Source organism: Chelonoidis abingdonii, chromosome 4 (genome assembly GCF_003597395.2).
Source record: "Chelonoidis abingdonii isolate Lonesome George chromosome 4, CheloAbing_2.0, whole genome shotgun sequence".
In the NCBI taxonomy this organism is placed as follows: Eukaryota; Metazoa; Chordata; order Testudines; family Testudinidae; genus Chelonoidis; species Chelonoidis abingdonii.
In genome coordinates, this window is record NC_133772.1 from 27,974,760 (window position 1) to 27,986,898 (window position 12,139).

Consider the following 12,139-nt stretch of genomic DNA (forward strand, 5'->3'; position numbering starts at 1 on the left):
GCTGATTAGATACCTGCAGCCAATCACAATGCAGTCTATCAGGGCATTTGGGTTAAAAAGGAACCCTCACTTCAGTCAGGCGTAGAGGGTGCAGAGGGAGGGAAGGTGATGTTGAGGAGCTGGAGCAGAGACAAGGGCTGAGATGTGAGAGGAGTGTGCTGGCGGGATAAGGATACACAGTGTTATCAGACACAGGGAGATCTGTGGTGAGGATAAGAAGGTGTTTGGAGGAGGCCATGGGGAAGTAGCCCGGAGTTATAGCTGTAACATTGCAGCTGTTCAAAGAGACTTATTGGCAGCTGCTGCATCAACAGGGCCCTGGGGCTGGAACCTGGGTAGGGCGGCCCTGGGTTTTTTCCCCCCACAACCTTGCCCAATGCTGATCAGACCAGGAGAGTTGATCTAGTACATGTCGGGAAGATCACTGAGGTGAGCAACTCTGACCAATACCGCAAGACCCACAGGATAGAGGGGAACTTTGGTACATATATATAATCCATGGCACCCACATCTTGAATACTATCTGCAGATTGTGGTGCCCCATCTCAAGAAGAGATTGTTGGATTGTAAAAAGTATAGAAAAGTGCAACAAATGCGTTGGTATGGAATGTCTTCCATATGAGGAGAGTTAAAACTGATTTTTCAGCTTGCAAAGAGACAACTAAGGGGGGTATGATGGTCTATAAACATGAATGGTGTTGAAGAAGTAAATAAGACGTGTTATTTACTCCTCAGAACACAAGAAGCTAGTGAGACTTTCGACGCTCCGGTACAATATTGAAATTTGAGTCTAGCGATGAGTTTAAACAAACAAAAGGGACAGTGGGGTTGAGGTGCAGTAGGGATGCAGCAAGGAGCTCAGGGCTGGGGGTTGGGGTGCAGGAAGGGTGCGGCAGGGGGTTGGGGTGTGGGCTCTGGCCCGGTGCCATTTACCTGGAGCGGCTCTGGGGGCCCGCAGCGCCATGGAGGTGGCAATCCCACAGGCTGGATCCATCTCGCAGGCTGTAGTTTGCCCACTCCTGTTCTAATATGTGCAGCTCTCAACACAGGCACTTCAACTTTGAAAAAAAAGGTCAGAGAATTTAACATTGAGATTTCTGCAAAAGCACAAGGGGACTGAGTTGAGATTGCATGGGAATCCTTAATTCTGGCATTTCCTGACTTTTGAGTATGTGACTTTTCAACCTTAACATTCTTTTAATGATTTTTGGAGGCAATTTCTGAATTGAAAAAGATAAAACAAATTCCATCACATGGAACTGTATCGATCCCCACTTGAATCATTAGCAGGATTTTGACCTTTAGATCGATACCATAGAAACTCTGGCTAATGGAGTAACTGATAGCAGTAATGTGCTCCCATCCTCTGTGTGGACCTGCCATAACAGGAGGATGACACACACTTGGCCAGTGGGTTTCACAACTATTTGCCATGAGCAAAGAAAAGTCTAGGTTGAGTCGTCCCAGGTTTCTCCAGGTTCTACAGAGGAGTGTACTTTTCTGCCCCTGCACCCCCTCCAACACTGTCTCTGTGCTCCTATCTACCCTTAGCCTGTCCCCCTTCTCTTCTGCTGCCCCCACCCCAACGGGTCCTGTATCCACTGCATTTCCCCTTCCAGCTATTTTCCTCTTCCCCTCTGCTTTTTTCTACATCCTCAGTCTCCTCTTTTAACTCTCTTTCACCATGTTCCCTCCCCCTATTCCTTAGTCCTTTGTATCAGCCTGCTTTCTCCTCACTTCACACAATTTTCATTAAGGGGAAACTAGGCAAGTATTTAAGAGGAAAACTTTTGGACTGAGGTGTATTAAGTTGTGAAATAGTCTGTCGGGAAAAGATGGAAGTTTTGTCATTTGTGACTTTTAGAACTAGATGTGACAAAATACTTTATGCTAGAGAGAATAGTCATGGGTTGGCTTGGAGATAGTGGGTAATCTGATAGAAAAGACCTATCTTTGAATCTAGGGAACAGATTGTGGCAACGCTTATCTCCACTGCAGAGCTACCCACAGAGACTACACAATGCTCAATCTTGAGTGAATAATCTGACTGGCTCTGTGGTCTCTGGGCTACACCTTGGCTAGTGCTCTGAAACCACATTTGGCCTGGAGGCTGCACTTGGCCTGCTTTTTTGACATGTACTTTGAAGCCTAAAGCAGCATGGCCTGTCTTGTCTGCTGAGCACAGTGCCCCTTCCCCTCCACTTTGCGTTAGTGCTTGTTCACTTTCTTTTCTCATGTTATGCAATCTTTAACTCCCCAAGTTAAGCAATGATAGATGTATTGAAAGATATTAACTTTGGTTCCTTGTCGTCTTCCTCCTAGGCCTATCTCACTGATTTCCTGTGTCAGTTTGCACAGCAGCCTTGCTATGCAATGTTCTCAGACCATCTCAATGAGAACGAGAGAAGAGTGCTTGAGGCCATTGGCATTTGAACCGTGCAGAGACCATATTGATCATATCGGGACTATATTTTTCTGGCTTATTCCATGTTTTGTGATTAAACATGAAACTTTTTCCAGTGTTCGCCTGTTGTTACAGATGTGATCTTCCTCATCACAAAGTATTGAGCCTTGTCTTATCATGACTCTGTTAAGGGAAGGATTATTGAGAAAGCTCTGAAGACTGAGCTTTGCACTCTGGTCTCACCAAGGGAACACTTCCGTTTTTCACAAAAAAAACTTTCCAGGAGGTCCTTAAAATGTGTCCTTAAATATTTTTAAAAATAAACTTTATATTTTGCCTCTGAAGAGGCACGTAACTGAGTTTCACAAACACAGTTGGACAGAACGAGAAAGGAATCAGGTCTTTTGTAGGTTGCTTGGATGTATTTTGAGACTTTGGAAGTTTTGTCCCTCTTCGCACTTGCATAACACATACAGGGTAAATATCTTCATCTTACCATGTGACTTTTTTATAGAACTGTAGACACTTTTATCAAAGAGATGCCTAAATGGTATGGAATCTGTTTACAAGAGTTTGGATGGGAAGCTGAAATAATAAAATTAAATGAACATCTTGTTTTGTACTGTGGGTGGGGGCTTCCATCTAGTCTCTAACATTGCATCAGTTCTTTGCTAAAGCTTTTACGTGCACATGCTGAAAGGAAGCTACCACTTAAATCTCATTTCTTTTGGAATGTGGCTACTGAAGACTGGTTTTATTGAACACAAACAACCATAATTTTTTGCCAAAAAAAAAATGTATATTTAACATTCTCTTTACTCCATAAAAACAATTATCTGAAATACTTTGCTTCCTTCACACTCCTGAGGCTTGTATGAAGTGGGTAAGCTAGTGTCCACAAATTAGTATGTGTATTTTTATAGGGTGGTAAAATAACATTACAAACTGATTTATCCATAAGTACAGAGTGATGTATCTCGCAACACCTCTTTGCCTTTTGTTCCCTGTTGGGGAAAATGAAAATAAAACTACTAAAATATACACACCGGTATTTTTTTTTAAAACAGATTTCTAGAAGGAAATCATTACATTTTATACGTATTTACCCTTTAAAACTTCTCCTTTTAACTGTACCCTAAAGACTGTTGGCCTCGTCTCATAGTAGTCTTCTGGGCAGGAGGGGAACCCTGTAACTGACTCTGCAGCTTCCGTTTCCTTTTAGGCAGAAAACCAGTAAAATGCCTTTTCCTGTAGGGTCCATCAGGTAACTCTCTTCAGGGAGTAATGTGCCACATCTGCAAACTTTCCTTACAAGCAAGCTTGCCAAATAGTTCACTATACCTGTGCCAGTGTTGGTCTTTTAAATTGTTAAAGCAGGGGGAAGGAGACAAAGAAGCCCAATACAAGAATCTGTTTCTCCCCACAGCTCCTCACAAAGCTTGTGTGACCTTAAGCCTTGCTGGTCTAACTTAGGATGTGGTTCTTCTCTCTTCCTCAGCTGAGATAACAAATTAATTCTCCTTTTCAGTAACCCAGGGAAAAGTGATGCCCCAGGTCTGAGGGTTGGTGGTTCTTAGTTTTATTTTTCAAAAATAACATTTAAAAAGGCAACATGACTGCCCTCAACTTCCTGAAGCAGTGATGGAAATAGGAGGGCCAACACAATCTGTCATTGCATGTGAATGGAGTTGAAAGGGTTGAGTGCTGAGAGATGCAGTAGGATGTCTTCTACAAACTCTGACTTGTGTGCCAAGCCTGCTTTCTCAGAGTTTAACAAAAAATAAATGACTTGAAATCCTGAGGTAGCTGTGCTGACAAATCAGCTTATCTCCCAAAATGAGTAAAGGAAGGCTATGTAATGCTGTAGCACTTCTTTGTCATGATAGCTGATGAAGTTTTCTCGTGAATATTGGAGAAGACCTGCGCTGCACAGTGCATGTTTGTAGGACACTGGTACACAGTGGTGCTGAAAATACAAAACAGAAAAGAGTAAAGGGCAGATCTAAACCACAGGGCATATTGCAGAATGCTGAAAAGAGCCATCAGACGTTAATTGTTTGATGTCCCATATATTGGAAACAGAGTTCTAAAATAGGATCATGCACACTTCCAGGTAAGTGAAGGACCAGACATTTGAAGGTAACAGTGTGTTTGGTGGCATGGAAAATGGACAGACTTGAAGTCTGGCCAACTGATCTAAGTTGGTGGGGACTTCAGGAATGTTGATATGCTCTCTGCAGGAGGCCCATTGGAGTCAGATCTTACGCAGTGTGCATCTTAATTTTGCTTGACATATTTTGATTTTTCTTAAAGCACATTAAAGAATTATAGGTTTAAACAAGAGCATGAAACCTGGAGACAATTTGGTAGTAACATTGTGGCTCTCCCTTATTTTGTGTTAAAGGATTTCTCTGGTGTTGCCCAGGCCTATTTCCATCTATGAATAAATTAGGGGCAGCTTCTTCTAGAGCTCCCTTCAGTGCCCTTCATTATGTTGGTTAGCATCTGTTGCTGTCTAGCATGTCTATTGAATCAGCCATTGGTTCTTTACTTCCAATAAGAACTACTGCTGGATACAGAGACATTGCACGAAACTCTGACGTTTGGGAAGGTGTGCCCCTTCAGTAACTTAGTGCTTCCTTTGTTCAAGTACCCAATGGTGTCTTGGAATGTTCCTGAAACATCTTACCTCTGTCCAACCCCCCTCCCTGGGGCTGGGAGTGGGGCCATGACTGGGAGCCTCACAGTGCTGACAGACTACCTGCCTTCACTTAGAGTAGGGGTTTTAAAATCTGGGCTCCCTAAGGGATTTTTTTTTATCATAGTTGGAGTTAGGTTTATTTCCAGACACCATCTCTTCTTAACATGGGGATCAAGGAGATTTCCCTTCCCTGGGGATTTGTGCCCCCCAGGAGCCTTTGATTCAACATATCAGCAATTTCTGCAGCCTCCAAAACTGTGGAAGGTTTTTTTTTTTGGTCACAAATGTCTGCCTTCACCTCATCTGTAACTGCCCATAATAATTCCTCTTGGGCTATCAGATCAAACAGTTCTTCTCTGAGTGATGATCCCTGTGTGTATTCCACACATGGGTACACAGGTGCACTATGTGCCCAAGTATGAAGATTCTTCAAAGCAATGCCTGTTGACCCATATGTGCATGGTATCTTCCAATGGAGGGTATAGGAGACTGTGTAGGTCAGTGCCTGTCCAGTTCCTTTTTACTGCCGCATGGCCTGAGTCAGAATTGTGTCCTCCTTGAGTCCACGCATGACTTGTAAAGTAAATTATGTGTAAATATATTTTATGTATTAGCTTGGTACTTATATAAAATACAATGGTTCCTCTCTTCCCCACCTCCCCCAATTGGAATGACTCCTCCCCAGTCCTGGAACTATGCCCAGAGTCCCAGGATACAAGAACTGCATCTCCTATCCTCACTCCTCCTGTATCAGGGATGAGCCTGAACAGTGCCGAAACTGTCGGAGAGGCATATATTTCTGCAAAGTGCAGTATCTGCCAGTTCTTTCCACCCAGAACTCAAGGCCCAAGAGCTCCATTTGAAGAAGTTCTTCATCAAAGAAGCTGAGGTGCCACAGTGACCTGGAGCCGGGAGACTCTTCCCTCGCCATGTAGATTGGACTCAGCCATGCCCCTCCAAACAGGTGTCTTGAAGCAGAGTCTCTAACACTGAAGCCCAAGGACTCTTCCCACAGGGCTCCCTGTGAGAGTAAGAGATGCTTTCATAGACAATATGGGGAGATCCTCGCACAGCACTTGTGACACTCTCCACCCCATATTCACCATAGTGATATGATTGACATATATTTTGTACAAGATGCATCATAATTATGTGAGGTGTCAATGGAAAAGTTATGATTTGCTGAATATGATTATCCTATTTGCATGTATCATTTTTGTAGGTGGAATCATGAATATTGACTATGCATCTGTATTTCAAATGTATTTGTTCCTGAGTAATACAGACGCTCCCTGACTTATGCAAGCATTCCGTTCCGGAACACCTTGCGTAATTTGATTTTTTCATAAGTCGGAAACGTATTTCCAACCATTACGCAAGAAAAAAAAACCCTCCTATTTCTAGCTTTCTGTAAGCTTGGGTTTGCATATGTCAGGTTTATGTAACTCGAGGAGTCTCTGTACCCATAAAATAGTTTACATCCAGTCTAGCCAGCACATTGTGAATAAACTATTTAAGGTAAAGGTCCATCAACAAAAACAATGGGCCATGGGAAAAGCCTATCCTCATCTGATGATCTTTCCCGTGGATGCTTCAGTCAGGGTATGAGTAATGCAAGCTTCGATGCGTCCTAGCTGCCAAGGGCATGTGACTAGATCATGTAATACTGGACTCCATCTTGTTGCTTATAATTTTCCACAAACTGTGCTGGGGGTTTGGCTTGAAACAAAGAAGTTCCCTCCACATGGAAGAACTGGGCTTTGCTCCCCCTACAACACAACACCTGAGGGATAAAGACTGAAATGGGAGAGGGAGTCTCAGAAAGAACAGAAGAATTCCAGCCTGTGTGTGCAGAAACTAACCTACTTGTACTAGCTAACAAGATGAGATGCTAACAAGATGAGATACTACTTGATTCAAATCCTATCTAATTTATAAAGCTTAGATGGTTTGTTTTGTTTTTTAGATAATCTGATCTGTACACTATTACTTATAATCACTTAATCTTGCTGTAATTAATTTGTTTTATATTTTTACCTAAAACAGTGTGCTTGAAATGCTTGGGGAATCTGCTCAGGAACAAAACCTGGTGTATTGTCATCTCCACATTGAGGGAGAGGCAGACTGGGTAATAATCTTATACTGGCAGTGGTCAGGCTTTTGACCAGGGCAAGATGGTACAGCTCGGGGGTCCTAGGCTGTGGAGCTGGGGGAGGGAGGTGGTTTGTCTGGAGCCTCTCTATTGTTAGTTCATGAGTGGCTGAGGAGAAGCATTCATGTAACTGCAGTTGCGGTTGTCCCTGTGTCACTGTGCCTCAGTGGGTCACAACTGAGAATACCAAATTCATGACAAACTGCTGAGAAATAGAGATGACACACCCCCAAACTGGTGGTTATTCTTCCATAAGATATGCCAAACCAGCAACCAAAGTAAACTTCTTTCTCACCACACAGGCTAACAAGTCATCAGAAATGCAGCCTCCTTGGGTATTCCAGTCTTGGATTCAACAGTTAGACACTAGACTTAATGAGTGGTTATTTAAAACCACTTTCATCAAACGGTTCTTCTGATCCAAAAGGACCAGCCATATATCCAGGTCAATATATAACTTAGATCTTACCCAATAATCATCCTGTTTCCAATACTTTAGTATCTAATATCTAAAGGTTTATTTATAAAAAGAAAAAAAGATGAGAGTTAAAATTGGTTAAAAGAATCAAATACGTACAACAATTGCAGACTTCTGGTATCAGGTTTGGAGCAGCAATGGAATAAACTGCTGGCTTGTTAAGTCTCTGGTTGTTTCCAAATAATTGGAAGGTCCTCCGTCCCTGGGTTAGAATGTGCTCATTATTGTAAGTCCATAGTCAAGAGATCAGAGCAAGAAAGAGGCAAAATGGAAATTTTTCTAGGGTCTTTTATAGCTTCTGCCACGTGGAGAGAAACTTCATTGTCCTAAACAAAACCCTCACATAGTTTGTGGGAAAGTCAGGCACACATGATGAGGAGTTTAGTATCACATGATCCAGTCACATGCCCTTGCATGCTTTGATGAGTCAGTGCAGCCATTACCTACACTCTACCTAGTATCTATTACTATACATCAATATTCCACATGAAGATGGACTACAAGCTGTCAGGAACAGTATCCCTGATGAGGCCATGGCACACCTGGTGCCTGAGCTTTGTGACTTTGTCCTCATCCACAACCATTTCAGATCTGGGGACAATTTATACCTTCAAGTCAGCGGCACTGCTATGGCTACCTGTGTGACACCACAGTATGCCAACATTTTTATGGCTGACTTAGAACAACGCTTCCTCAGCTCTCATCCCTTAGCACTCCTCCTCACACTACATTGATGACATCTTCATCATATGGACCCATGGGAAGAAGGCCCTTGAGGAATTCCACCTGGATTTCAACAACTTCCACCCCACCATCAACCTCAGCCTGGACCAGTCCACACAAGAGATCCACTTCCTGGAGACTACAGTGCAAATAAGTGATGGTCACATAGGGTGACGAGATCACCTAGGTCAAATATCGGGATGTGGGGGAGCGGGGCGTGGGCAGAGGGGGAAAAATGGCGGCAGAGCAAAAAAAAAATCCCCCACCCCTGATTCCTCCTCCCTCCACAAGCACTGGAGAGAGGCCTGGGAGATTCAGGGGAGTGCGAGGCCAGAGTGAGGGTGAGTCCGGCCTGGCCCCGAGAAGGCAGGACTTGGGCACGGTACCTGGAGGGAGAGTAGGGGGTGGCCTGCGGGGCCAGGCAGCGGCTGTTTTCCCCACCTGCGCAGCAGGACTCGGGAGCAGCCACTGCTGCAGCTCCCACTGCCACGGGGAGGAAGTGGCCGCTGCCCAAGCTCGGTGGCTGTTGCTCTGGCTCCCACGAACCCCCTGAGCCCAGGCCTGCTTCAGGGACCCACCGCGCACACTGCTCACGCCCAGCCCCTGGCCAGTTGCATCTGGGCTGGCTGCCCAGCTGGTGCAATCCCACAGGTGGCCCCGGAGTGGGGGCAGCAGGCCCCAGCCCCCCAATCCTGCTCGGGTCCCGCAGGGGATTGCACCAGCTAGGCAGCCAGCCCAGATGTGACTGGCCGGGGGCTGGGCGCAGCATGTGCGCTGCTGGGTCCCTGAAGCAGGGCCACCCCCCTATTCTCCCTCCAGGTACTGCGCCCGAGTCCTGCCTGCTCAGGGCCAGGCCGGACTCACAGTCACCCCGGCCCCGTGCTCCCCTGCATGTCCTGGGCATGACGTGCTTGGCAAGAGGCAGAGATTTGGGGAGGGAGCCAATGGGGCAATGGGGGGGCGGGGATTTGGGGAGGGAGCTAATGGGGGAAGGGGGGTGGAGTCTGGGCGAGGGAGGGCGCGAGCCCTTCCGGGCTCCGGAGCCTTTGCTTGTTTGTCCAGTGTCCCGACCTAACATTGGTCGGGACATAGGACAAACAAGCAAATATTGGGACAGTCCCAATAAAATCGGGATGTCTGGTCATCCTACGGACACATAAATGCCACCCTATATCAGAAACCTAATGACCACAATACTTACCTACATGCCTTCAACTTCCATCCAGGACACGTCACACAAGCATTTGTCTACAGTCAAGCCCTAAGATACAACTGCATTTGCTCCAATCCCTCAGACAGAGACAAACACCTACAAGATCTCTCTCAAGCATTCTTAAAACTACAGTACCCACCGGGGGAACTGAGGAAACAAATTGACAGAGCGAGATGGGTAACCAGAAGTCACCTACTACAGGACAGGCCCAACAAGGAAAATAACAGAACACCACTGGCTGTCATGTACAGCCTCCAACTAAAACCTCTCCAGCGCATCATCAACGATTTACAACCTATCCTGGAAAATGATCCCTCACTCTCAAAGGCTATGGGAGAAAGGCCAATCCTTGCCTACAGACAACCCCTCAACCTGAAGCAAATACTTACCAGCAACTACACACCATGGAAACACTAAACCAGGAACCAATCCCTGTAACAAACCCTGTTGCCTTCCCTGTCCCCATATCTACTTTAGTGACACCATCATAGGACCCAATTGCATCAGCCACACCATCAGAGGCTCATTCACCTGCACATCTACTAATGTGATGTATGCCATCATGTGTCAGCAATGCCCTTCTGCCATGTACATTGGCCAAACTGGATAGTCTCTACAAAAAAGGCTAAATGGACACACAGACAACAGGAATGCTAACATACAAAAGCCAGTAGAAGACCACTTCAGTCTCCATGGACATTCAATAACAGATTTAAAAGTAGCCATCCTTCAACAAAAAAAACTTAAAGAACAGACTTCAAAGAGAAACTGCAGAGCTACAATTCATTTGCAAACGTAACACCATCAGTTTGGGCTTGGATAGGAACTGGGAGTGACTGGCTCTCTACAAAAGCAATTTTCCCTCTCTTGGTATTGACACCTCCTCATCAATTATTAGGAGTGGACCACATCCACCCTGACTGAATTGGACTTGTTATCACTGGTTCTCCACTTGTAAAGTAACTCCCTTCTCTTCATGTGCCAATATATATGTATGCCTGTATCTGCAATTTTTCACTCCATGCATCTGAAGTTTTTTTTTTTAACCCACAAAAGCTTGTGCTCAAATAAATCTGTTAGTCTTTAAGATCATAGAATCATAGAATATCAGGTTGGCAGGGACCTCAGGAGGTCATCTAGTCCAACCCCCTGCTCAAAGCAGGACCAGTTCCCAACTAAATCATCCCAGCCAGGGCTTTGTCAAGCCTGACCTTAAAAACCTCTAAGGCCTTGGCTACACTGGTGCTTTACAGTGCTGCATCTTTCTTGCTCAGGAGTGTGAAAAAACACCCCCCTGAGCGCAGCAAGTTACAGTACTGTAAAGCGCCAGTGTAAACACTGCCCCAGTGCTGGGAGAGCTGTCTCCCAGCGCTGTAAGCTAATCCCCACGGGAAGGTGGAGTACCTGCAGCACTGGGAGAGAGCTCTCCCGGTGCTGACGCAGCGACCACACTCGCACTACAAAGCACTGCCACAGGAGCGTTCCCGCGGCAGTGCTGTATGGCTGCAAGTGTAGCCATGCCCTAAGAAAGGAGATTCCACCACCTCCCTAGGTAACCCCTTCCAGTGCTTCACCACTCTTTGAGTGAAAAAGTTTTTCCTAATATTCAACCTAAACCTCCCCCACTGCAACTTGAGACCATTATTCCTTGTTCTGTCATCAGGTACCACTGAGAACAGTCTAGATCCATCCTCTTTGGAAGGTAGTTGAAAGCAGCTATCAAAGCCCTCTTAGTTCTTCTCTTCTGCAGACTAAACAATCCCAGTTCCCTCAGCCTCTCCTCATAAGTCATGTGCTCCAGCCCCTTAATCATTTTTGTTGCCCTCCGCTGGACTCTTTCCAATTTTTCCATATCCTCCTTGTAGTGTGGGGCCCAAAACTGGACACAGTACTCCAGATGAGGCCTCACCAATGGCGAATAGAGGGATTTTAAGAGAGAGATATGGATATGACCTTGGGATGTCATTTCCTATTTTTGTCTATGCCGCCCCTGGTACCTTCAGAACGAGGCAGCCAGGAGCACCCATGCAGCAGCAGACGTACAGAATGACTGATAATTGTTATCTCATTGCCATTTACCAATAGCACAGCAGACAGTACAGAACAAGTGGTAACCATCTCTGCTACCTGCAAAGGCAAATGATGCTGCTGTGTAGCACTGCGTACGACCTCTTGTCAGCGGCATCCCAGTACACATACGGTGACAATGACAAAAGGCAAAACAAGACTCCATGGTGCCATGCTATGACGTCTGCCAGGCAATCCAGGGAAAAGGGCGCGAAATGATTGTCTGCCGTTGCTTTCACGGAGAAAGGAATGATGATGACATTCACCCAGAATCACCCGCGACGCTGTTTTTGCACCATCATGCATTGGGACTCAACCCAGAATCCAATGGGTGAGGAGACTGCGGGAACTATGGGATAGCTACGGGAGATACCCACAGTGCACGCTCCAGAAATCACCGC

General features: G+C 45.6%; 1 protein-coding gene across 1 annotated transcript in view; it reads left to right on the forward strand.

The window, feature by feature from the left end:
• IPO9 (importin 9) overlaps positions 1-3,445 on the forward strand; it is a 209,123-nt gene extending 205,678 nt beyond the window's left edge. Inside the window, exon 28 of the mRNA XM_075064718.1 lies at positions 2,323-3,445. Coding sequence (XP_074920819.1) covers positions 2,323-2,433 — 111 coding nt within the window. The 3' untranslated portion in view covers positions 2,434-3,445. The remainder of the gene's footprint in view (positions 1-2,322) is intronic.
• The last annotated feature ends 8,694 nt before the right edge of the window (positions 3,446-12,139 follow it).